The 26,276-nt window shown below is 47.4% G+C and overlaps 1 protein-coding gene across 1 annotated transcript in view; it reads left to right on the top strand.

Moving 5' to 3' along the window:
- The window catches only part of Cfap99 (cilia and flagella associated protein 99), a 51,589-nt gene that overhangs the window by 13,469 nt on the left and 11,844 nt on the right, over window positions 1–26,276 (top strand). The window contains exons 3-11 of the mRNA XM_075943899.1: window positions 9,646–9,790; window positions 10,779–10,873; window positions 13,811–13,923; window positions 15,265–15,442; window positions 17,910–17,990; window positions 18,179–18,253; window positions 19,572–19,643; window positions 19,858–19,946; window positions 23,330–23,534. Coding sequence (XP_075800014.1) covers window positions 9,646–9,790; window positions 10,779–10,873; window positions 13,811–13,923; window positions 15,265–15,442; window positions 17,910–17,990; window positions 18,179–18,253; window positions 19,572–19,643; window positions 19,858–19,946; window positions 23,330–23,534 — 1,053 coding nt within the window. The remainder of the gene's footprint in view (window positions 1–9,645; window positions 9,791–10,778; window positions 10,874–13,810; window positions 13,924–15,264; window positions 15,443–17,909; window positions 17,991–18,178; window positions 18,254–19,571; window positions 19,644–19,857; window positions 19,947–23,329; window positions 23,535–26,276) is intronic.

Below are 26,276 nucleotides of genomic sequence, written 5' to 3'. Positions count from 1 at the left end.
GCAAAAAAATTAGTAAAAGAGATACTTTTCCTTAAATGGGTACTGTGGAAACTCAGAGGGTTTTTTGTTTTTAATTGCTGGTTTTGTTTTTGTTGTTATTTTTGAGACAAGGTTTCTCTGATTGTCGTGGAACTCACTCTGTAGACCAGGCTGGCCCCAAACTCAGAAATCCACCTGCCTCTGCCTCCTGAGTGCTGGGATTAAAGGTGTGCACCACCACTGCCCGGCTGCTGTAAGGCTTTTTGATGCAGCCTTTCTGGAAAGTACTTTGACAGAGGCAACATTTGTTAAAAGGGGTAGCCAGCGGTGGAAAAACTTACGAATTCTGAAGTTATTAGAGAAGTGTGAATGTAGAGGAGCAGAGAGGAGTGGCAGATACATTCTGCGGCCACCAAAGTCGTAGCCCGTGGTTCTGCCGTGGGTGGTGCTCTTTTGTCATCCCCGTGTAAATCTTAGCATGGCATCATTTTAATGGCTGCATCGTACTGGTATGAAGGATGCAGCAATGATGCTTGACCCGTTGGTTGCCTGCTGATGGACCCTTGTTCCTGTTCAGTGCTGCTTAGATCTCTTCCCCAGTGAGGGCACGTGAACATTTTCTGTGTTCTGGGAGGCTTCCTTAAGTTCCCTGAAGCACACTTACTCTGTTAAAGGATCACAAAAATAAAGCTCTCAAAACCTGTTTTCCAAATTGCTTTTCTAGAAAGGCTCAGCAGCAAGTGTCTCACCAAGTTTCTCAGCACTGTGCTGGTTCAAGCAGATAATACTCATTTTCCTTCTCCAACGAAACTTAATTACTTTTCAACCCTTAATTTAAAAATATTAATTACTTTGTAAAATAATTAGCATGTGTCACACACAGGTCATATTATCATTTGGGTCTGAATTGTCCCCCAAAGGCTCCTGTGTTGAAGGTTTTGCTCCAGTGCAGTATTCGGAGGTGGGGAAGTGGTTGGATCCTGAGGGCTCTGGTTTTGTCAGTGGACAGTTTCATTGATAGCATTATTCAGAGCTGGTGGGAGCTTGAGGAAACAGGTCACTGAAAGGGTGCCTTGGAGGATATATCCCTGCCTCCAGCCTTCTCTGCGTCCTGCCACCATGAGATGTTGATCAGCTTCCCTCTACTCTGGAACCAGCTACCTGTGGACTACCACCTCCGAAACCATGAGCCAAATTAATCTTTTCTACCTAGAAACTGTTTTTTTTTTTTAGTTTATTTACTTTTATGTACATTGGTGTTTTGCCTGCAGGTGTGTCTGTGTGAGAGTGTCAGTTACTAGAGTTACAAACAGTTGTGAGCTGCGTGTGGGTGCTGGGATTTGAACCCAGGTTCCCTGTGAGAAAGAGCAGCTCTGCTGGTGCAAAAAAAAAATCCAATTAGGTCAAATCAAACCAAATCTAAATGCCCATCGTTTTATTAAGTAAGATGCTCTCAGGTGGCCCAGCACATGGCGGGGAGACAGGACAGCAGGGAGCCCATGCAGACCCGAAAACCACGTGTTTCTCCTCTAGGAGTTCACTTAAATACCCTATGGCATGCTGGGATTTGGACTCCAGAGCAGTGCAACTCCCAAGTCAGGGGCTGGAGGCTATGCCCCCAACTTAACACCCTGGAAGAGCAGTCAGTGCCCTTAACTGCTGAGCCATCTCTCCAGCCCCCTGTAAATTGTTTTTGTCAGTTTTGTTTTAATCACAGTAGTAGAAAGTCTTGACACTGGTCACAAAACCAAATTGTCTGAAAGTGTGAGAAAGGTCAACCCTGCCCTACCCTGCCTGACCAGCTCCCTCCCCAAAGGAGACAGAATTCAGAAATTCAGAATCTGTATCTCTGTCTATTTGTCTGTCTGTCTATCTGTCTGTCTGTCTGTATCATGTATGTATCTCTCAATCAATCTCTCTCTCTCTCTCTCTCTCTCTCTCTCTCTCTGTCTCCCCCCCCCCCCCAATCAGGACAGGGTCTCCCTAATATACCTGGATCTCTGGTAGACCAGATGGATTTGAACTTCGCCTGCCTCTATTCCAAGTGCCTCTATTAAAAGACATGCAACACCGTGCTTGGCTAAGGGACCATAATTCTTACTACTGCCTAGGAGCTCCAATCCTGCTTTTTATCCCGGAGAAGCTCTCACAGATTTCCCTTGATCATGCAGCACTCTTTTGGATAATATTTTATTTCTTCATTTGAAAACCTTTATATGAATTCCTTTTAATTCCATGTGGTAAAATGCACGTGACATAAATTTTGACCATTTTAACTGTTTTCAAGTGGCACAAAGCACACTCACAGGACTGTGTAGCCATCACTTCCATGCATCTCCATAGCCCTCTAACCTTCTGACCTGAAACTCTATCCCCATGAAACAGCAGCTGCCTGGCTCCCCATACCCTCCTTTGTCATTTGCTGGCCATTCTTTCTATCTCTATGGATTCGCCTATCCTCTTATAGAAGAATATTTGCATAAAGCTTGTCCTTCTGTGTCTTTGTCTTTGCACCCACTTTGTCCTCATTCATCCTTGGGGTCCTGCCATTGTGGGGTCTGAAAGATCCTCAGAGAGGACCTTTCCTCCGATGATGAAGACCCCAGAACCAGGACACTCCGAGACCAAACCACAGGATGCAATTAGCAAGAGGCTTATTGAGTAGACACAGGTACCTGCGGGCGGCAAGATCTCTTGGAAGACTTGCGCGCCTGCCAACTGGAGGGTGGGCTTTTTATAGGGAAGAGCAAAAAGCAAGTTTACAGAAGCAAAAGTGTGGTTATCGGAATGAGGGGGGGGCATGAATGGTTTCCTCTCTCAGCATGGATGTCTGGCAACAGTCATCCTGTTCCTATCTTATAGATATCCTGTTTTGCAGTCAACCTGCTTTGTTGATGTCCTATCTTATCAATATCCTGCCTTGCAGTCTTCCTATCTCATAGACATCCTGCTCTCTCAAGCACATGGGATGTTCTTACGAGAGCAGGCTGGCTGCTGATCCGGAGAATTTTTTTTTAAGCAAACAGGATGTTCCCCCGGGAGCATGCTAGCTGCAGGTTTTGAGGAGGGGTTCTGTAGGGTCTTTCATTTCCCCCTTTTTCTTTTTATTATTGAGTTAAATCTTTTACTCAAAGCAATTACAGAACCTCGGTTTTTTGTTGTGGTAACATGTGATACTGATGGGTCAGTACTAGGGCCTGAATGACTGACAGCCTGTCTTTTATAAACTGGACCAGGCGGTTTAAAATGCAAGGGCCGATTGTAAAGATGAGAAGTAAAACAAGTAGGGGGCCCAGCTATAGTGGAAATTAAGGTTTTTAACCATGGCGATTTATTAAACCATAAACAGCTTTTGTCTCTGCTTTAATCTTTCTCTAAGTTTGGTCAGGGATCTTCTAACCAATCCAGTATGGTCAGCATAAAAGTAACATTTTTCCCTGAGTGTAGCACAAAGACTCCCTTTTTCTAAAAACAACAGATCCAGGCCCCTCCTGTTATGGAGCACCACCTCTGAAAGATTTGCTCAGACAATAGCCACATGAAAACTAGTACAACTGATGGGACAAAACAACATCAACAACAGAGCAGTATTGGGAGAAGATAGTAGAACATCTCTAGGGTGTGCAGAATAGCTCTTAGCAAAATTATCTGAATGAGGCTTGAAAGTAACTACATGGTAGACATTGTGAACCACTGTAGACCCGAGAATAGCCCCCAACATTGTGGCAATAATAGTCTATTGACTACAAAGAGCTTAAATCAGCCCTAAGAAACACATGGATGCCGTCTCATAAGAGGCAAGTTCAGTATTATGAAGACAAATCTCTTTTGCTGTAGACACCGGGAATGTTGATCCTCAACTCCAGAGAATGTGCCGGAGAGGTCAGTTTTGGTCTAGCTGGCACCACATGGCATTTATGGGTTTTCATTGCATCCCGTAGCATCAGCTTTATCCAAATGTACAGGGTTGTGTCCATTGTGAGAACTTTAACAAACAATGAGAGAAAATGCAATACAGGATGACAAATGTTTAAAACAAAACAAAAAGCCCTAAAGCCAGAGGACAGCCAATGAGAACATAATTATCTTTTTTTGAGACTGACCTTACCCAGGCTTTACATTTGTAAGTACAGCATTAAAAAAAGTTTTAACATCCCATTGACATCTATTTTATCATATACTAAACCACATCTGTTTATCTTTTGAAAGCCATAGCATTTCATAACCCCACAGATTAAAGAAAGATTTTCCTGTAGAAAAACAAAACCTGTCAAGAGGTAAGGAAGCTTTAGGTGTGTTTGCTTTTCTCTGCAGTTATCTGCACAAAACGGTCTGATCTGGAAAAATCTCAAACTGTACAAAATAATTCCTGTCAATAGGTCCCAGACACACAGTGGAGGAACAGAACAGAATTGCCTTTTGCTTCTGCTGTCTGATATTGTGCTTCAAAAGACACTAAAAAATGATCAGAGCTCTGTGGGTTTCTGACTCTAGGAAAGAAGAGCCTTAAAGGTGATGTAAGCCCACCTTATAGCAGATGTGCCTGCCCTGTGTAAGCCTTGAGCTCAGGATTTCATCACCAGGGTCAGCCACTGTCAGCGGATACATGAGCAGCAGCTAACTAGCCAGGCAACAGAACTAGTGGCAGCGATTGCAGGGGTGTTTTGAACCCAGAATAGGACAGGAGGGAGGGAGGTCTGTCCAGTCATTTTTGCTGGTCTCCAGGGCCAATTATGTCAATTTGTTCTTTTAGAATTTTATATATCCTATCTATCTGATCTAAGCTTTGGGATTGGTAAGCACAATTTTCAATTGATTCCCCAATGTCTTGGCCACACCCTAATTTACCTGGACAACAAAGGCAGGTCTATTATGGGACATGATTATCTTGGGCATCTCAAACCTTAGGATGATTTTTTTTTTATGATCTTCTTAGCCATTACATTGGGTGTCTCAGTCTTGGTCAATGTATGATGGCTATCTTCTTTGGCAAATGTGTGGCCTCCTGGAGGCTCAAAATTTCTGCAGATGTCAACAGTCCTTTTTGTCTGTATATTGCTTTGTGTATATAGGTGAGGGCAAAAGCATACCTGCTGTTAGTATAGACGTTCCCTCTGCCATCTGTAGAGCTTGTATCAAAGCCACAAGTTCAGCGTTCTGGTCGGGCCGCCATCCCTGAAGGGAGGCTACTGGCCCAGATAATTTGCTTCCTGTCCACCAACGTTGCCCCCGCCTTCCGCTTACCTTCAGTCTTGTGTACCTGCTTAGCTCGGACCGCCAGCCTTGTGCCCCTGGCAAGCTTCGCCCTCATTTTTGGCTCTGCCTGGCACAGCTTAGCCTGCCATTTTGCCATTCGCCTGTCCTTTATGCAGATGCTGGTAGGATCCATAGTCCATCGACGTCAGCCCAGCACAGGAGCAGTAGTCTGGCACAGGAGGGCACCTGTGGTAGCATGGTGACTGCTGTATCGCAGTCTGACATGGGTGAGGGGAGCAAGACTGTAGAGTGAGCAGTCAGGGCTCATGCAGGCTTTAGAGCAAGCACAGCACCAAGGCAGTTGCTAGGAGGTGAGGATTTCTTCAGCGGTGAAGGCAGGGAGAGGTGGTCATCCTGGTGAGGAGGGCGTGGTAGAGGCAGAGGCAGACAAGCAGCCTGCGTCTCCTGCAGAACTGAAAACAGCAGCGAAAGCAAAAGTCCCTTGTTTGGTCAACAGAAGGCTTTGGTCATACATTCAGAAGTGACCAGGGAGGAACGAGTCATTTATTTGTCTTTTTCCCAAATTTCTAGTTCGTAAGGTGTCCAGTTTGTATTCTTTACTCAGTTCCAGTGTCCCTCTTCATTTGTCTTTGATCTTCTGTTGCCCAGGCTCCTTATCTGTCTGAGTCCTGTCTTTCTTTTGCTTCCTGCCTCTCTCTCTTTCGCTTTTCTTTCTCTGTCCCTTGTTTAACACTTTTTTTGTCTCCCCAAATTTTACTAGGTATAATCTTGTAACCCATCTACTTGCTGTAACTTTTTTTCTTATATCTGATGTTGCCTGTCCTATGTAGGCCATGGCTACTGCTGTCTGCTGACCATCAGAGGTTGGGTAAAATGCCTGTAAACTTTTATTAATCATTTAAGGAACACAGATTTTAACTGGCCCCTGGGGAACCTCTCTTACCTTGGCCGAATTAGTGGGGTGCCTTGCAGCCCCCCACCTGAGATTTGCCATGAGCCCAGCATTTTGACTGTCAGTTTCTCCCTTTAAGAATTAATTAGACATTATCATGTAGAAGAGTGAAGATAGATCCATATTTATCTCTATGCACAAAACTGAAATCCAAGCAAATTAAAGACCTTAACATAAAACCAACAATATTGAACTTTTTATAGAAGGAAAAAAAGTTTAAAATTCATTTTCAAACACAGCCTCAGTGGCATAGACATTGAGAGAAACAATCAATAAATACGATTTTTAGAACTGAGACGCTTTTTGTGTAGCAAAGGATATAATCAACAGAGCATAATATCAGCCTGTAGAATGGGGAGGTATCATGAAACATATAAGGAACTTAGGAACTTAATCCTCATAAAAACAAATATTTCAGTACAATTACGTGACAGATCAAAACTGTAAATTCTCAACAAATGAACTTGAAATTACTGAAAGATATTTAAAATTTGCTTAAATATAACATTCTTAATCATCAGGGAAATGCAAATTAAACAATTCTGAGATTTTATCTTATTCCTGTAAAACTGACCAAGATTAAAAATATCATTTGACAATTTATGCTTACAGCTACTTTGAACATTAGCATGGTGGATTTTCAGAATTAGATAACATATTACCTTAAAGACTTTATATTATCATAGACAGAAGCTGAAAACAACCCAAAGTGCACCTTTTTTATATTAATAATAAATGAGAATCTTTGCCATGTTTTTTTAAAATAGCCATAAACATTATAAAGAGTCAAAAGGGCCATTTTAACTCAACCTCATCATTTAGTAACACCCCCTTTGCCATCGTAGTGGGGTGAGAGGCTTTAGCAGATCTTTGCCATGTGGGCAACTCGGGGCCCCCACCTTATCACAAGCATTGTGAACAGACAAGTGTTAAATTCAGATCTAAACATGGGCTGGCTTAGAAGCTCAGCTGGGCTGTTCATGTGGCCCTGGCCCTGTGCCAGGGCTTTTACAGCAATAGTTCTTGAAGACAGTGTAGTCCTGCATCCATCTAAACAGAGCTGGGAATTTACTTTCCTCTGGACACACTGCATAGTAAGAAATATAGAAACCAACAATCTGTAGGTTTTTTTTTTATAGCACATTATTTTAAAGTGACTTAATTTAATTTTTTTTTTATTTTTAAACCAGAGGCTTTTACCCTGGATACAGCACATGATGACTGGAACAGAGCATCCCCAGAAGAGAGATGATATCAGGGCTGGTAGGCCCTTTTAATGTCAGCTTACTCCACTGCCTGCCACTCCTGAATCCACATTCACTATTTACCAACAGCCACAGGGATATTTACTTGCAATCTCTTGCCCTACTGCCAAAACGAAAAGGTCCAGGTTCTTTAGGGGACCTTTACTTTTTAATAGGGTATCCGACCCCAGAGAAATAGCCTACTGCAGGTTCCCAGGCTTACTGGGTCCTGTGGGGAGGAATTAGCACCAGCTTGGACCCTACTGGCTGGCATGTGTCTCCACAGGAGGCCTTAGTTCCGTGACCCTGGCGCTAGCACCAGCTACTTCCCCTGGGCAAGGGCCACAGATCTTTGGCACAAGGTTTTACATGGCATTTGCAGATGGGGGGCTGCCATTCAGTCTCTAGCACCTATTTTCCAAGGAAAACAAGCCTTCTCCACAGGGAACCCCACTGGGGATCCTCCCAGGACCTGGCTTCAGCCTCAGCTCCGTCCAAAGTGAGCTCCTAGCTGTATAGCACAAGCTTCCCACACCCTACCTCAGTACTCACAGCAATCTAGCAGCTTTTCTCTGAATGGGATTCCAGAGGCCCCAGGAGGCATTCCCTCCAGGGAACTTGTGAGGTCAGGATTGGTCAGACATCTGGAAGCCTCAACTCAGTTCCTCGGGGATGCCACATCGGCTCCTCTTTAGCCCTCACACTGCCAGTAGCAGCTGGGAAGACCTTTGCACTGGCTGTAGGGGGAGGGAACACCTTGAACTGTCTAAGGCAGCCCTCCTCCTCCAGTCCTCCCGTGCGGTGCTGGTGGACTTCAGGTCAGCAAGGGAGGACGTCACTCTCAGCACAGGGATTTCAGGGGGGCCACGGCTGCCCCCTTCTCTGGTTGCTGCCATGCCCCGCCCTGCGTCCTGCTGAGAAGTTTGCTCAGAGCTGGAGCTGGTTGCCCCTGCCTAGGCCTGGCTCCAGGCTGTGCCACAGGAGATCACCAGTCCTGCTCCCTCCCCCCCCCTCGCAACAGCAAGCAGGGCAGTTCTTCGGCACAGCCTCAGCAGGGCACAGCCTAGAGAAGTAAAGGAGGGGCAGACTGTCAGCGTTCCTTTTGGATTTTCATAGAGTTGGGTCAAAGAGATGGTTACTTACTGCCCCATGGTACCAGATTCAGACTCGAGTACAAACAGATATACAAAACAAAGAACATATTAAACCCAAAAATACAACAATTAGACACAGACAACACAGATGCGCTGCGCAGCTTCGGCATAAAGCCAAAAGCAAAATTTCAGACAGAGACTGTGGGAGTCCGGACCTCCCTTCTCCAACCAGATCCACGTATCCTTCCAATAAGGGTTGAGCCCCGAAGGCTCCAGACACCCCTGGAATGTCTTCCAGGGCTGCGAGGGAAAGTCTGGGCTCGTCAGCCCCTTTCTTCCTCGCCAGATTCAGAGCACTCAGATCTGAGTGTACAGAGCTTAACAAAGAACACAAATGACACAGACACAGACTAACGAATCGGTGCTGGCCAGCTTACCTCCCGGTGGTGGGTCGGTAGTTCCTGGGGGGGTCTTCAATTCCCGGCCAATGCACCAAATGAAAGACCCTCAGAGAGGACCTTTCCTCCGATGATGAAGACCCCAGAACCAGGACACTCCGAGACCAAACCACAGGATGCAATTAGCAAGAGGTTTATTGAGTAGACACAGGTACCTGCGGGCGGCAAGATCTCTTGGAAGACTTGCGCGCCTGCCAACTGGAGGGTGGGCTTTTTATAGGGAAGAGCAAAAAGCAAGTTTACAGAAGCAAAAGTGTGGTTATCGGAATGAGGGGGGGGGCATGAATGGTTTCCTCTCTCAGCATGGATGTCTGGCAACAGTCATCCTGTTCCTATCTTATAGATATCCTGTTTTGCAGTCAACCTGCTTTGTTGATGTCCTATCTTATCAATATCCTGCCTTGCAGTCTTCCTATCTCATAGACATCCTGCTCTCTCAAGCACATGGGATGTTCTTACGAGAGCAGGCTGGCTGCTGATCCGGAGAATTTTTTTTTAAGCAAACAGGACGTTCCCCCGGGAGCATGCTAGCTGCGGGTTTTGAGGAGGGGGTCTGTAGGGTCTTTCAGGGTCCAGTCATTGTGGTCATTGCCCACTGCTCTAGGAGAGCTGAATGAACTGGCCATGTAGGAGTGTCTATCCCCTACCTTCGGCCTTGATCTCATGGTCCTTGAGTGCTCTCTCCTGGCTTTTTTTCCCAGACTTTGAACCCCCAAAAGCTTGCCTTTGTTTTGGAGATTCTGTCTGGCTGCCTGGAATACCAGAAGTTACTGACCATCGTGGTGGATGCCTTCTATGTGCGGGATGGTCGGCTCTGCCTGTGGGCCGACTACAGCCTCTTTGAGGGTGCGTATAGTCACTACCCATATGTCCGTGAGGCCCAGGCCTGCTGCCCACTCCAGACAGGGACTAGAGAGGAAACTAGCCACAGACCTTGACAGGTTGACTTGAAAGAGGCCAACAAGCGCCAAGCTTCTGGACACAGAAGGCGGCTCCTCATGCTTCTGCTGCTCTTTCTCTCACTTGGTTCTCACGTACCCATAAGTATGTGGCCCAGGCTAGACATACTGTCTCTTGGGGAAACTGAAACCTGGGTCTTGAGAACAGAGTGCAGCCTTTGCCCCGCCCCCAGCCACTTATCTGGAAGAGAATGCCCCTGAGGGCAGATTGGGCCAAATGAAGCAGCTCTTGAGGTTTGTTTGTGACCCTAACCCTGATACCTGTGGAGAGACTAGGCATATGGTAGTCTGGATCATCCAGGGAAAGATTAAATATGAGAGCCACCTCTGACCACTGTCCACATTCACAGAACATGGTGACTATTGTGGGCAGTGGCTGGTGCTACCATAGGGTAGAGAGACGTAGAACCTGCTGTTGGCCTTGATTCTGGCCCAGGAGTAGAGAGCTGAGGGCTGTGCACACTGGTAGGCTGAGACAGGTAGCTGGTTCCAGATGCAAAACTGGGCTGACCCTCATTGGCTCAGAGACAGAAACACAGCCTCATCAGAGAAGCTTCCATCCCCAAAGACTCAGAATGACTCAGCTCACAAAATCGACAAAACTAAAGATGATATCACTTTTGCCCAGAGAAATTCTGGGATTTCTGAGAATTAACCAAATGCAATGTAATGTGTGTGGAAGCCAAAAGCCCCTAGTGGCTAGTTCTACAATTACTGTACATGAAGTGGTAGTTGCCATATGGGCCTGTCCTTGTGTGCCCTGACAGAATAAGGGGCCTGTAAGACTCTCAGCAGCTGCAGAATTCTCCCAAGGTCACACACAGAGCCCCTCTGCAGGGCAGCTGGGCACTCCTCACACCAAGCTCTCTCCCCAGTAATATGCTACCTGGCCATGTTCCAGCTGGATGAGCTCGGCTTCCAGCTCTTCTGCAGCATCATCAAGTCCCAGCCTGTGGCCAAGACTTGCAAGGTGAGTGCCACTGCCCCCAACACAATACTGCGGTTGAGGTTACCAACCAGGAAGGCAAGAATCTGGGACCAGATGTGCATCTGATCGACCCCACTTTTTCCTCTAGCTAGAGAAACTGGCAGGTTCATCTTTTCTCTGCTTAATACCATCTGACAGCCCTGTATAGTACAATGTTGTCTATCTCTGACTATCTGGTTGGTTTATGAAGGACCGGCTTTCCTACCTGCACATACCCCATGATGGATAAGCAATTAGATTTATCTGAAGCAAAGGCTTCATTTTTATGACAAGGAATTTAAAATTGATGGCATCTTCTCAGTGATGCTTTGGGACTGCTCTGGCCAGTTCTGCACTTGGCGTGATCTGTACTTGGCTCAGGCTTTGCTGCCTTGTGCTGGAATCCGTAAGGATTATTGAACAAACATCCACCTTGCCTCCTACACTGAGTCCCGCAGTGCTGACTCAACAGATGCTTGGGGTGTAGATCACATATTGTTCTCAGGAAATGAACAGTGACCCCAGGCCAGTTCCTGGTCACTGACCAACCTAGGGAGCTCTGGAGGCTTGTGACGACAGCTCAGAAAACTCACATGGGAGGCAGGCCTTGTGGCTTATAATCCCAACAGTTTGGGAGGCTGAGTTAGGAGGCCCAGCCTGAGTCCCTGTCTCATAGTTAAAAGAGAGAGAAAGAGGAGAGAAAGAAAGATACAGAGAAGGAAAAAGAGGGGAAAAAGGCTGAGGCTAAAGATCATCTTATAATATTCCCTTGTTGGGTGGTGGTAGCACACACCTTTAATCCCAGCACTTGGGAGGCAGAGACAGGTGGATCTCTATGAGTTTGAGGCCATCCTGGTCTACAGAGTTCCAGAAAGGCTCCAAAGTTACAGAGAAACCCTGTTTTAAAAAAAACAATAAATAAATTAATAAATGTAGAATCTTTCCTTACCCTGTGTGGGCTCCAAATAAAAAGAAAACTCCGGGGAGTAAAGCTGCAGAGGTTGGTTAGTGACCGACACAAGGCCTCCCCTTGTCCACTCCATACTCCATGCCCCATTGGGTGATTCTGGGCCCATAAGGGTCCCTCTACCTGCCTCAGAGACCTAGAAAGAAGCCGGGTGAAGATGAATATCCAGCTGTTGGCACCAGGGTGGCCTGTCTTAGCTGCTGCTCCTGTGGTTAAGAGTGACACAGCAGAAAGTATCACAGCCCAGGTTGCTTGGAAGGCAGCCTCCACTGGGGACGCTGCCCATTCCTCCAAGACCACAGGCAGAAGAGCTCCAAGTCACCCCACACTCATGTAATAAGAACCTTCCATATGGCCAAAGGCTACTTTTTATGTAGTCTCACTATGTAGTCTTGACTGGTCTGGAACTCAATATATAAACCAGACTGGCCTCAAATTCACAGAGATCCTCCTGCCTCTGCCTCCCAATTTCTGGTATTAAAGATATATGCCACAATACCAACCAATGTTTTATTGGTTTTTGATTGTGTGCATGTGTCACGATGGAGCTATGTGCACATGTCAGTGCCCTCAGAGTCCAGAAGGGAGCCTTGGTGCCCCTGGAGTGGGCGTTACAGGCAATTGTAGGACACCAACATGGGTTCTAGGAACTGAGCTCCGGTCTTTTGTAAGAGCAGGACATGATCATAACTGGTGAGCCATCTCTCTAGCCCTCCCCCAAGTCAGGGTTTTCTTAGACGCACAGAGAGTCCCTTCCCCCACTCTGGCAGGATCTCTGCCCCCACATCCCAATGAGAACGGTGGCCTTGACCCTGCTGAGATGCTGGTGTGAAGGTGTGGGGATGAACAGGGGAATAGAAAGAATGCTAGGACGTACCCAAATGGGATTGGACCAGCACAAAGGAGGTGAGAACCCCAGAGGCCAGCCACAGAGGCCAGCTTCCCCTTCAGGTGCCAAGACTGACAGCTGAGAGATTAGGAAGTGGGTGATAGGACCCTGGCCCTAGGTAAGGACTGAGAAGATGAGAGGCCATAGAGGTAGGTGATGAAAGTGGGCAGGCTGCCTGCCAAGCGGGGAACTGTGGAAAGCTCTGGAACCATGGTTCTCAACCTTCCTAATGCTGCAACCCTTTATTTTTGCTACTACTTCATAACTGTAATTTTGCTACTGTTATGAATTGTAATGTAAATATTTGATATGCAGGATGGTCTTAGGTGACCCTCGACCCCCACGTCCAAAGGAGTCATGACCCCCAGGTTGAGAAATGCTGCTCTGTTTGGAATAGGGTTGCAGGCCACAAGGAATTCATCCTCACAAGAGATAGGTGAGGATGAAGCTGATGAGGACAGGAGTCACACTGGGAGGTCATAGCCTTGTTCGCCGTTGTCCTCTCAACTGGCCGTGTACTTCCAGGGTCACTTCCCAAATACATTTCCTGCTTCCCAGTACCAGCTGTGTTTCTTGTGTCACTACAGAGCTCTCCTGGGCTCTGATGTGGTCCCTGGATCCTGCAAACAGGATAATGGCATAACTGTAGCCCCAGGGCCATTGACTTTCCCTTCTGATTGGCTTTGGAGACTGCCTCAGTCTCAGGACTGAGGTCAGACAGCAACTGTGAATGGTCAGATGACAACCCACCTTCCAGAGTTTAGGGCTTTCCCAGCACTAGCCCTGCAGTGCTATAGTGACAAGGTTACAGGGACAGAAAATGACATTATTACATTCCCAGCATTGGACATCCCACTGGACTTAGGCAGGGTAGGAGGCAGGCAGCCCTCTGTGTGTCCCTGTAGCCTCTTACCCAGGAGTGGAGCAAAGGGCCTTCCAGGCCTGGAAGCTGGATAAATGTCCACCTGCAGTATGTGTGACCCCCTGAATGTCACAGCCTGTTCTGGCCCTTAAGAGGAGTGCTGGGGCATCAGTGGGTGGTGTCTGAGCCACAGCCGAGGTGATCAGTGACTTTCTATCTCAGTTCCTCAGGTTCTTCTTTAACCCCTTAAACTTGTGCTCATGGATCAAGGACGAGTGGAGCCTCATCTATGAAACATCCCATGTGAAGGAGAACTGGATTGACCCTCTGATGAGGTGGGTCAGCTGTGGCAGGATATTGGGTCTCTGAAAACTGTCTGGTGCCTACTCCAGGTGTCTCGGGCGGGCGGGGGGACTCCTCATTCCCTTCCTGCTCATGGAAGCTCTGTGAGAGGCCAGATCATGACCCAGGTCAGGGTGAGAGGCCAGAGATGCAATGGATCTACCTACCACAGCCGGTGGCAGGGACAGCAGGATGCAGTGTGGAGCTCCTAGATTCCTTTGAGAGGACTGGGTTAGCCTCATATCTTTCTTCCTGGGGACGGGCAGATAGGCTGGACCCAAGTCCACTGTCTATGTGCTAGCTACGTGTAGGAGGCTTTGGCCCCATAGTGGGGTTCCTCAGAGCTACTCCTTTGCCAGGAGAGCTCTCCTGTCCCAAATGATCCCCACTGTTAGCAGTTAGGACAAACTCCCCCAAATGAGGAGACAGCTGTATGCTATTTCCATACTTACCACAACCCTCTCTGGGACCAGCCTCAGCACAGGCCTACAGCTGCTTCCCCATGCCTACCCTGAAGCTAGAGGCCCAGTCCAGGCGTAATCTGAAGAGAACCCTTTGTTGTTAGACCTCAGGGCAGCCTCTCTACCTCTGTGTAGTCCTGGTTCTAAGATTGAGTCCGGGCGGTGGTGGTGCGCGCCTTTAATCCCAGCACTCGGGAGGCAGAGGCAGGTGGAAGTCTGAAACCATTTCAAGCCATGCATCTCCCCTAGAGGAGCCTGACAGGAGGAAACTCTGAACAGGCTGCTCATGATAGCCTGGGTCCACTCAAGATCTGGAAAGTGAAACGGGGATTCCTAGACCTCTGGGCCACCTATCAAGACCCATCTAAAATCCCTGCTCCATGGGACCTTGAGGCTGAACACAAGGACAGTTGGATGTCCCTTAGGGGAATGTGGCCCTCGCCCCACCCCCACTGTTCCCTGCACCTGTCACCAACAGTTCTGCTACAGAGCATTCCTTTCCCTTTGCCAGCTTCTTTTCCCTGTTCCCAGCTACCTCCATCAGTACCATATGCACCACCTGTAGTAGCTTCAGACGCCAGTTCCTGCTCATCCTTAGAGAGCTCCACATCCCTGAAGTGGGGGCGTCTCAGCCTCCCAGCTTTCCTATCCCGTGGACCTCAGTTTCCTCATCTGTGCAAAGGGAACCTTGATGCATGTACTGAAAAGTGTGTCTTAACTGACTCACAAGTTAGTGAGGAAAAGTCACCTGCTCACCATCACCTCACCCTGAAGGACAGCCAAACACTAAGGGTCCTTCGGATCCCAGGGGCCAGCTTCTTAGCGACCTGTTTAGGATGCGACTCTAGCGCCTTCTCTACTTTTGCCTTCAAGATGGCAGCCAGAGGTCCAGGAGCTGATCAACCAACTGGAGGGAGTGCCAACCGATCAAATTCCTCCCTTGAAGACCAAGGCCAAGGTCACAGAGCCCAAGGAATTCAACCTGACTGTGCCAAAGCCCCGTGCCATTACAATGCCTGAGCCTGTACCCACTATGGCCAAGCCAAAGCCTGTGAGTTTGGCATTTGTGCTGAGCATGGGTCTGTACCAGCAGGATGTTCAGACGGGGAGAACAGACTGTAGGGGCCTCATTGGGCAGCAGGGCTCCTCCAGGGTCAAGGGTGTACTGGACCACCCAGTAGTATTCAGTGACCCACAATACACCTCCCACCCCCACACCCTCCACACCTACACAGAGAAGGAAGTTGGCTGATCCAGAGGCCATCACATTCTGAACCCAATCAGGAGGTGCTAAGTGATACTACCTAGCCATGGTTTAGACCTGCCTGGATAATGCTTAGAGCTCACCATTAGTCATTGCACCCACCCTCCCCATTAGATAGTATGCTTGACAAACACGGTGTATATGCTTCTCAGGCTTGGTCAGGATTGTCTGCCTGAGTCCCAGAATGCCTGGCCCCTACTCTGTCTCCTCTACTGAGAACCTCTCTATCTCCTGTTTGTTTCTGATTTATCAGTCAGGATGCTCTGAACTGCCAGTAACAGGAAACTACAGGCCAACTTGCTTCGACAATAGATCACCAGTATTAAAGTAGAAATAGGCTTCAGATATAGTTTGATCAGGGTTCCAGTTCTGTTTCTCTGTGACTGCCTCTACTCTAGTCTCCTCTGAAAGGGAATTTCATCTTTAGACTAACTTAATCTCATTTTAGTTTTGTTTTTTTTTTAATGAATCCAGGTCTTGTGTCTACATTGTACATTCATTGTCTAGGACAGGAAAGAATATATTGGGACAAGAGCTATTCAGAAAAGTCTAATTGGTCCTGCTCAGACTGTCTGAGTGCTAAATCCTGACTAGACTGTGGATTCCGCAAGCTCTAACACTGGATTCAGCCTCCTGGGTCAACCTGGTCCTTGTAGAATGAAGGACTATAGAGGAGTGAGAAGAGATGGCCCTGGGGCTCCCACATCTCAACCTAGTTCCTCCATTTTTCAGGTCTCAATGAAAATTCTCTCATTCCAAGCTCTGCTGAGTTCCCCACCCAGTTTTCTTCTTGACCCATCTTTTCTCCATATGTTTACAATCTGTGGGTCTGCTCATGGCCTGGCTCTTCCTCCATTTTATTCACGCCGTATTTCCAACACAGGTGGTTAAGTCCTGGCTTAGCGAAGGCATTCAATAAATGTGTATAGAGGATGGATGGATGAGTAGATGGTTGCGGGGGATAGATGAATAAATGGATACATGGGTAGTGGATAGATGATAAGTAATCAGATGTATGGATGGGTAGATAGGTTACTGGGGCTTTGTTGCTAAGCAACTCCACAGTTTCCCCATCTGCAGGATCTCTGATATTTCTGGTGCCAACTCCTCAATAATTAATCCCGAAAGCCACCTCTCTTTCTGTTTGTTCTGCTTGACTGAGGGACAGTTGTGCTTGTCCCCTCACTATGGCATAGTAGACCTTCCCAGAGTTCACTTCTGTATTGGCAAAGCCTGCGCCCAACACCTTCCATGCTCTGACCCGTGGCCAGGACTCCTTTTCACCTCCTAGGAGCTGTGGGTGCCTGAAGGCATAGACAATGAGCCAAAAATACACTCTAGTCTCTGGCAGTGTCCTTCTACCCCCCCCCCAAGTTGGTGGGCAGCCAGGGGAGGTCACAATGCAATAGGGGAGGGAGAGGGGGAGGAAGGAGATATAGTCTTCCAGTATGGACTCAGAGCATGGAGGACACAGGCTTTGTCAATACAGAAGTGGGCTCAGGGAAGGTCTACCATGTCATAGTGAGAGGACAAGCAGAACTGTCCTTCAGCCAAGCAGAACAACCAGAAAGTGTGAGTGACACATTCTCAGGTGGGCTAGAACCAACATAGCTCCTCCTAACTGTCAGCAAGAAAGAAGCCAAGAAAACAGGCCCTTGGTAAAACCTTTTAAAGCAGGTGGGCAAGACTGGAGATGGCCCTGGGTGTGAGGGACACAGCCACAGGGGAAGGCCTTGGTGAAAAAGAGCACGAGGGTCCCCAGTGAGGGTCATCAAAGCCTGGGGCAGGGCAGCCAGAGGAAGAGGAGAGTTTTAGGTTTGGATGGGCTGACTTAGCCATATCTTTGAAACATGCAGAGGGGAAGGCAAGGACTGGAGAGACAGGCTTAGGGATCTCAGGCTCAAGGGTGACCAGACTGGCTCCTCACCTGCTCCGTGATGGACACAGCTCCTCCAGGGACTATGACTATGACCTGAAGAACAGGCCAAAGACTTAAGGTCCCTTCATAGCACAGACAGCTTGCCTTTTTTTTTAAACAATGTATGGCACTCTGACCCCTCTGCCTACCCCTTCTGTCCTAAGAACTGGCTGCCTTCCCTTGGACACCATGGCTTCTCATCTGGAACAATGGCCTGCTCTCAGTGCCCTGGCCTTACAGCTCTGTCTACCCTACCCCCTTACCTGCTGCCTGTCTGACCGTCTACCCTATGGGTCACTAACCACAGACTTGCTTTCCTCTCTGCCCCTCCACCAGGTCCCTCAGAGCACCTACCAGGAGCCCAAGGAGCAGCAACTTCTGCAAATGATCAAAAGATACAACCGCCGGAATGCTGAGGTGGCCATGTGGAGCCCCTGTTTCCCTAGACACCCCATTGGGCTATGAAGAGCGGGGGAAGGGGAGAAGGCTGGGGACCTTAGGCATAGCACACTCATTCTACCATCAACCCACACACACACATGCACAATGGCCTGTGGATGCTGGGTTACTGCCGGTGGGGAAAGAACAGCATGGTATCATGGCAGGAGCTGCTGCTGAAAGCGAACATGGACGAGCTACGGTGTGCCATGCCCCGGTTACGCAGGGATCCCCAAACACAGGTAATGCCCAGCCTCCGGGGTGAGCCCAGTCTTTATGGCAGCATTTTTCATATGCCATAAAATTCTTCCTTCTGGGGCTGAGGATGTAGCTCTGTTGATAGAGTGTTGCCTGGCATTCATGAACCTGTGGGCTTCATCCACAGCACCACATAAGTCAGGTATGGTGGGTGGTACATGCCTGTAATCCCATGTAGTCTTTAACTCAAGAGTTAGAGACAGAAGGATCAGTAGTTCAGGTCATCCTTGCCTGTGACCACATGTGCCACAGCACACTTGTGGAAGTCCAAGGGCAGCTTGCAGAAAGTGTTTCTCTTCTACCATTTGGTCCCAGGGATTGAACATAAGACATCAGACTCAGCAGCAAATGCTTTTACCCACTGATCCAGCTCCCCAAACCCACACAGAAAGACAAGAAAGACTGGTTGTAGCAATGCCCACCTTTAATTCCAGCACCCAGAAGGCAAAGATAGTCCATATCTTTTTTAGTTTGACCCAGCCTAGTCTACATAGTGAGTTCCAGGCCAGCCATAACTAAATAGTAAGACGCTGTCTTAAAAATAAAATAAAATAGACAGGTGGTCGTGGTGTATGCCTTTAATGCCAGTGCTTGGGAGGCAGAGGCAGGTGGATCTCTCTGAGTTCAAGGCCAGCTTTGTCTACAAAGCAAGTTCCAGAACAGCCAGAGCTGTTACTCAGAGAAACCCTTTCTCAAAAATACTAATTAATTAAAAGACTGGGTAACCAGGGACCATCAGAAAGAAGTTCTGACCTTCTTTCTGAAATAAATGAAAGAGAAACTCCTTCAGGAGTGGGGCCATCTGGGGCAGCTGTTTGAACAGGATCTAACAGCTGGGTAGTCCCAGGGCCATGTATTCCAGTCAGCAGCATGCTTGGGGCTCTGATGGCGGCCTTTGTGGACTTTCCCCCCAAACTGGCACTTAAGGTCTCACCAACTTTTATCAAGGGACAGCAAGATGCATGGGGCAGACATTCAGCCCAAGAAAAGGGAGTAGGGCAGTGGATAACTCAGCCCTGGGGGATAGCAGAGGAAAGGGATACTGAATCCCGAGGAAGTCAGCAATCCTATATGCTGACTACAGTCCCTAGGCCTCGCAGACCCTTTCCTTTCCTTGTTCCTACCCAGAAGGTTAAGCACTCCAGCAAAGCTTAGAGTGCAATGGAAGACAGAATGCCATCCTGAGGGGCCAGGGTCGGCACATGTGGATAGGTAGCCAGAGTGAGGACAGAAGGGAATGGGCGACCTTTCCAGGGACACTAGGCAGGCACAGATGCTGGACTACCTCTGCCTGATTTACAGGAGTTGGAGAAGCAGCAGCAGCATCAACCTGCACCCCGAATACGCAGGACTCCAAATCTGACCTTCTACAAGGTGAGGGCCTTGTAGACTTCTTCTTCAGACTTCCCACCTGCCTGACTCAAGTAAGGCTCTAAGAATGGGAGCTGGAGGAGGCAAGGGACCCACAGACAGCTTCACCCTTGAAGTAGAGAGAGCCTAGCAGGGGACAAGTTAGAAGGGTTTGATAGCTGATAGCAGGACACTTGCTTTTGAGACACCTACCATCCATTCCTCCCCTCTACCACAGCCTAACAACTTCCCAGTCAAGCTGAATACAGCCACCATCCTTCGAGAAGGGGCCTTATACCAGCGGCAGGTGGAGAAGGAACTGCAGAGGTGAGGGGCAGATGGCATTATCTAATTACTTCCTTTCCACCCTCAAGGGTATTGACCTCAAGAGAAAAGCCTAGAATAAGAGCCTGTTGTCAAGCTGCTCAGCAGAGAGGAGGGGGAGGCACTGAATTCATTGAGGGAAACACAAGCAATGCCAGGGCAAGGCATGGCATGGTGGCCCACATATTAATCTTAGCTCTTGGAAGGCTGAGGTGGGAAGATGGGGAGTTCTAGGCCAGCTTGGGCTACAGAGAGACATTGTCTCAAAATAAACAAGCAAAACCCACTTCGGTTTTTCCTAAGTTCTCAGCAACAAATTTCTCTCCACAAGTCAGCAAAACTTACAGTGGACAGCAGCTCAGCACTCTCTGGAGACAGCACCAGACCTGGTGGGGTTGGGGTTACATCCCCAAGATGTCACCCTGAAGGTGCTAATTGCAGTTCCCAGCTGGCTTTCCCTAGGCCTGTGGAATATAAATCAGATTTCAAGTCCCCTCCTAGGGTTTGATTCGCTTTCTAGAACAGCTCACGGAACTCAGGGGCACACTTAACTTAATCTACTAGTTTGTTGGAGAGATGCATAGAGCCTATAGGAGAACCTGTGGGTGTCACCCTATTCTACCGAGGTGCACACCCTCTAAGATTCTATCTGCTGAGCTGTCCAAGAGCTCATGTGAATTTGCATTTGCATGTTGTGGAGTCCTGGGGGGAGTAGGTGTGGTTGGCAACAATGCTGGCCTCATGAAATCAGCTCAACAGTCTTCCCTGTGCCCTCATAGATCCCAGCACTTGGATCCAGGTTTTGTCCTGGTCTTTCTGGTGACCCACCCAGTTCAAAGCTACTTAGGCTTGGCCAGCTAACAATCAAACAAGCAGCCGAAGACAAAGTCCAGATCTGACAGCTTCACAGTCCACTGCCCATCTTTGAACACAAATCCCTCACAGGAGAAGGATGTGTGACCCGGAAGGTGTTGTCCTATTACTGTTCTCCAGTTCAGTCATGAAAGCCTCTCAGGACTCTCAGGCTTCTGTTAGTTCAGTTCCAAAAGTAGGAGTGGCTCAGCTCACACCGCCTGTCCCCTCCAGGATGAGGTGTGACTGGGGAAGGTCACTACCATTTCTTGCCCTGAGCCTCTCATGACAGTAAAACAGTATTGAATTTCCCTTGTTCTGCTACACATCAGTTCATGCCTTCAGCTACCTGGGCCATGCCTCGCCGCTAACACCCAAACCTTCCCGTGGAATCTTGGAATCAATCCCTGTGTTAGTATAGACCTGACTAGCAAGTGGCTGACTCTCCTTGGTCCATTCTCATTTATACAGAACAAGGAACTCCAGCTCTTTCAGAGCAAGAACACACAACTCAGTCCTACTGTTTGCTCCATGCTTTCACTCAACAACACCTTTCTCAAACCAGAGCATAAGATGTCCCTTCACCAGTCTGTAAGCTTGCTACAGCAATAGACACCATCTGGGTGTCTTCTATTTCAGTTCTGCTGTGGCACCATCTACCTGGAGGGGATGGTAAATGCCGCAAGGCAAGGGCTCTGTCCTCAAGACTGTCTATCCCAAGATGCCAATTGTAATCATCAAATAGGTTTTGTTGTTTGTATGTGTCATTTTGTTCTTGCAATGCTGGGCATCAAATCCGGGGCCTTGAGCATGCCAGGCACGCCCCCTACCACTAATCAGCACCCTCAGGTCCCCAGGTAGTTTTAACTGTGCTTCTAACCAAACATATATAATTTGGGGTTTCATAACCCCTTTCTTTTTTCATGTTTAAGACTTATTTTTTACCATTTAAGATGCACATCTCTGTGCGTATATGGACATGTGTGTGCAGGTGCTTGAGGAGGCCGGAAGATACACTAGAGCTAGATTTAATAAAATAAATATGAGCTGCCTCTTGTGAGCTGGGATGTGAACTTCAATCCTCCTGATAGAACAGCAAGTTAAAAGCTAAACATCTCACCCAGAGAGTGGTTTAAGCCCAGCACTCCAGAGGCAGAGGCAGGCAGATCTCTGTGAGTTCTAGACCAGCATGGTCTACAGAGCTAGTTCCAAAACAGCCAAGGATACACAGAGAAACCTTATCTTGAAAAAAACCAAAACTAAAAGAAAAAAAAATGGAAAAAAAACCCACTAAACCGTCTCTCTTGCGTCCCTCCCCCATTTGATTAATTGGCTACAGAAGCTCAAAGAACCTGGGGTCAGGCTTAATTGCATATAGCAATTCACTGTAAAAGCTTGACCGAGGGCACAGAGAAGAACTGCCTGGACAGAGAGTAGGAAACCAGGCTCAGAGCCTTACACCCCACTCAATCACCAGCCTCCAGGATCCTCCACCTGCTCAGTTCTCCAGAAACTCATGTGAACCCTGACCTTTATGTTCTTGGGGATTTGACATGTGTGTGATTCATGAAATTCTTGGTGTGCGCGGTTACCTCCCCTCCTGTCCAGTTTCCTGGACAATGCTGAGGGTGAAGCGGAAACTTCCAAATTCTGCTCCTGCTTGGGTCTTTCTGGTGACCAGCCCCATGCTGGAGGCGCCCAGAGCCTACCTGTCTGTGCTTACCTCATTTGCATAAGAAAGACACTTGGGGCCTGGAGGGTTGACTCAAACGTTAAAGGCTAGTCTCACAACCAAAAATATAAGAGTTCGGTTCCCAGCACCCATGGCTGTCCCTCCAGGTATAAAAAAAAAAAAAAAGACACTTAGAAATTCTCAGGTGTTTTAGGTGTCCAGTTGTATGGCAAGAAATGGGGATGAGCCGGGCGGTGGTGGCGCACGCCTTTAATCCCAGCACTCGGGAGGCAGAGGCAGGCGGATCTCTGTGAGTTCGAGACCAGCCTGGTCTACAGAGCTAGTTCCAGGACAGGCTCCAAAGCCACAGAGAAACCCTGTCTCGAAAAACCAAAAAAAAAAAAAAAAGAAAAAGAAAAAAGAAATGGGGATGAAAACCAGGTGCATGTCACAGTGTCATGAGCAATCTCTGGTCCTGCTGTGGTGGGGGGAAGGCAAGCAGGGCCGTGTCAGGCTCATGGCTCCATTTTATAGAGATAATCACTGCTCTGTGAGTGAGAAACAGACCAGGGTAGGGAAAGACTTGGCAAATACCTGGTCCCTTCCCCTTGACCACTCTTGCTTCTAGGACTCCACCCATAGGCCGTGGTGGACAGACAGGGACAGAGCAAGAGTGGACAGAAAAGTGGATGGAAGGAGGGTGAGGAGATGACAGTGGGTACAAGGGAGAGACAGGCAGATGTGATTGGGAGTAAGCAGTATGGCTGAATGTTGTTTGAGGCTGTCCCCGCCTGAGAGGACCTATGACCTAATGGTCTTGATCACGAGGATTCCAGCTGCACGTCTATCTCCCTTCCCCTAGAGTTGATAAGCTTGTAGATGGAGCTGGGGACTTCTCCGAGTTCCTCGAGTGGCAGAAGAAGATGCTGGCCAAGGACCTGGAGGAGCAGCTAGCCGCAAGCGAGTGCCGGCGGCTGCAAGGAAAACTGAGCCATGAGGAGGCCATCTTGGCCCGGCAGAACCTCATACAGGAAAACAAGCAGAAGGCCGACCAGAAGAAGGAGGAGGTGATGTACACTGTGTGGGAGTGGCCAGGACACAGTGGGACTTGAGCAGAGAGATCAAGTACCTATGCTGTGGTTGGCTACAGCCTGCCAGCCACAGTGACCTACATGGAGACATGGTTTCTTTATCCCCATCCTAACAGCCAGGGGTCCATGAGAGTTTCAGGTTACCTGTGCTGATGGTATTCCTGCTGCTTCCCAGAGGCCGCCCAGGTCTAGATTTCAGCTTTGTCTCTCCTTGGATGTGTCCCACCGAGAACAAAGCTCAAAGGCCACACTTGGAGGGCATTCCCATTACTTCTTTGAGTAGATTCCCTTGTGAATGTTTGTGTTTTTATTTATTTATTTATTTATTTATTTATTTATTTATTTATTTATTTATTTATTTTGGATGAAGGGTTCTCTGTGTAGCCCTGGCCTTAAACTCAAAAGGTCCACCTACCTCTGCTGGGATTAAAGGCATGCACCACTGCCACCCAAGTTGTATTCAATTGTAGGATTTTCTCTTCCTTTCTTCATTTACTTTGCTCTGCTCTGTTTGGTGCTAGGAACTGAACCCAGGATTGTGCCTGAGATGGGCATGCTCAGCTACCAGTTAAACCCCCTGCAGAATGTTTCTCTTTTGAGAGTTTTTAAATTACAAATTCCATTCCACTGGAAATGTAGCTAGTAGAGTTCATGGCTACCGTATGCCAAGTCCTGGGTTCGGTCCCTAGTACTATACAGGAAAAGCCAGTACAAATAAATCAAGAGAAGGGAGACATTTCATTTAGCTGGATGTGGTGGTTCATACTCAGTCAGGCCAGCACTTATGAGGGTGAGGCAGGAGGATTAACACGAGTTCAAGGACAATTTAGAGAGTAAGACTTTGTCTCTAAAAGAAAAAAACATGTTTTCATGCTTAAGAGTTATAGAACTTTTGAAGCAATTTCTTCATGCTAACTGAGTTGTTGTGCTAGTTTGTATATTTTGAAGACTTGGTCCATTTCACTAAATTGTCAAATTTATAAGTTTACAAACTTGTAATATTCTTCTAACATATTTTTTAAAAAAAAATTTTAGCCAGGTCTACATATTGAGATCTTGTCTGTATTAGTCAGGGCTCTCTAGAGGAACAGAACTGATAGAATTAATATGTATCTAAATACACACATGCATGCACACAGATATATATATACATAGATATATATAATGTAATATATATATATTATGTATATTACAGTGTCTTCCAGGCTGTGGTCCAACAATGACTGCCTATCAACAGAAAGTCCAAGAACTCATAGTCACTCAGTTCACGAGGCGGATGTCTCAGCTGGTCTCTAGTATATGCTGGAATCCAGAGTTGGCTCTAATGAACGCCAGTGAAGGAGTGGGCTTGTTAGCAAGAGTGAAGGCAGGCAAAGGGAGAGAATTTCCTTCCACCACGTCTGCAAACAGAAGGTGTGGCTCGGGTTAAAGGTGGATCTTCCACCTCAAGAGATCCAGATTAGAAGTAGGTCTTCACATTTCGATGATTTAACTCAGAAAAATTCCTCACAGGTGTATCCAGCTGCTTGCATTTTAGTTAATTCCAGATGTAGTCAGCTTGACAACCAAGAATAACCATAACATTGTTAAAAATGAACAATTTATTTATTTTGAACAATTTTCTTTTTGTTTCACTGGTTTTCTCTGTTTCACCACTTCTGTCTCCCTCCCTCCTTGCTTTCTTTTTACTGTTTTTTCCAGCTTCTTGAGATGAGAACATAGGTTGCTGCTATGAGACACCCTGCTTATCTACTGTGAGGACTTAGTGTTTGATGGTTTCTCTTGTTCATGGCCTTATCTGTGTGCCCCCAATCCTGACATGTTGTACTCAGTTTCAAATAGCAGGTTGATGTATTCTCCCCATTTCTCTAGATTTCCTTCTTGCCCTGTGAATTATTTAAAAATGTGTTGTTTAGCTGGGCGGTGGTGGCTCACGCTTTAATCCCAGCACTTGGGAGGCAGAGGCAGGCGGATTTCTGTAAGTTTGAGGCTAACCTGGTCTACAAGAGCTAGTTCGAGGACAGCTAGGGCTGCCACACAGAGAAACCCTATCTCAAAACAAACAAATAAATAAATAAAAAGTGAAAACAAATAAAACTAAAAAAAATGTTGTTTGGTTTCACGGCATTTGTAAATTTTTTCCATTATCTTTGTTAGTACTTTCTAATTGGAATCTGCTATGGTTGGCGAATGTACTTTTTTTTTTTTGAGACAGGGTTTTTCCGTAGCTTTTTTTTGGTTCCTGTCCTGAAACTAGCTCTTGTAGACCAGGCTGGCCTCGAACTCACAAAGATCCACTTGCCTCTGCCTCCCAAGTGCTGGAATTAAAGGCATGTGCCATCACTGCCCAGCTGCTTTTTGTTTTGAAACAGAATCTCGTCAATAAGCCAAACTGGCCTCAGATTTGTGACCCAAACTTGTGACCCACTTGGTCTCCTGAGTGCTGGGACCACCAGGCTTCTTGGCACCATGCCCTATGTTGAGTTGTTGAGTTTTGTCCAGGATGGGCTCTTACTGTGTCTTCCATCCATGGAGGGCACTTGAGAAGAAGGTGTGCTCTTTGGTCTCGGTGGTTCTCTGACGTCCATCACTTCTTGCTGATTAACAGTACTATTGGTTCCGTTAATTTGCTAATTCTGTCAAGTTGATCTGTGCGTTGTTGAGAAGAGGTTGAAGTCTACAAATATAACTGTGAAATTCTCCTTTTCTATTTTGGTT

This window comes from Microtus pennsylvanicus, chromosome 12 (assembly GCF_037038515.1).
Source record: "Microtus pennsylvanicus isolate mMicPen1 chromosome 12, mMicPen1.hap1, whole genome shotgun sequence".
NCBI lineage: Eukaryota > Metazoa > Chordata > Mammalia > Rodentia > Cricetidae > Microtus > Microtus pennsylvanicus.
The sequence above is the reverse complement of the archived record's forward strand: the minus strand, read 5'-3'. Positions and strand labels throughout refer to the sequence as shown.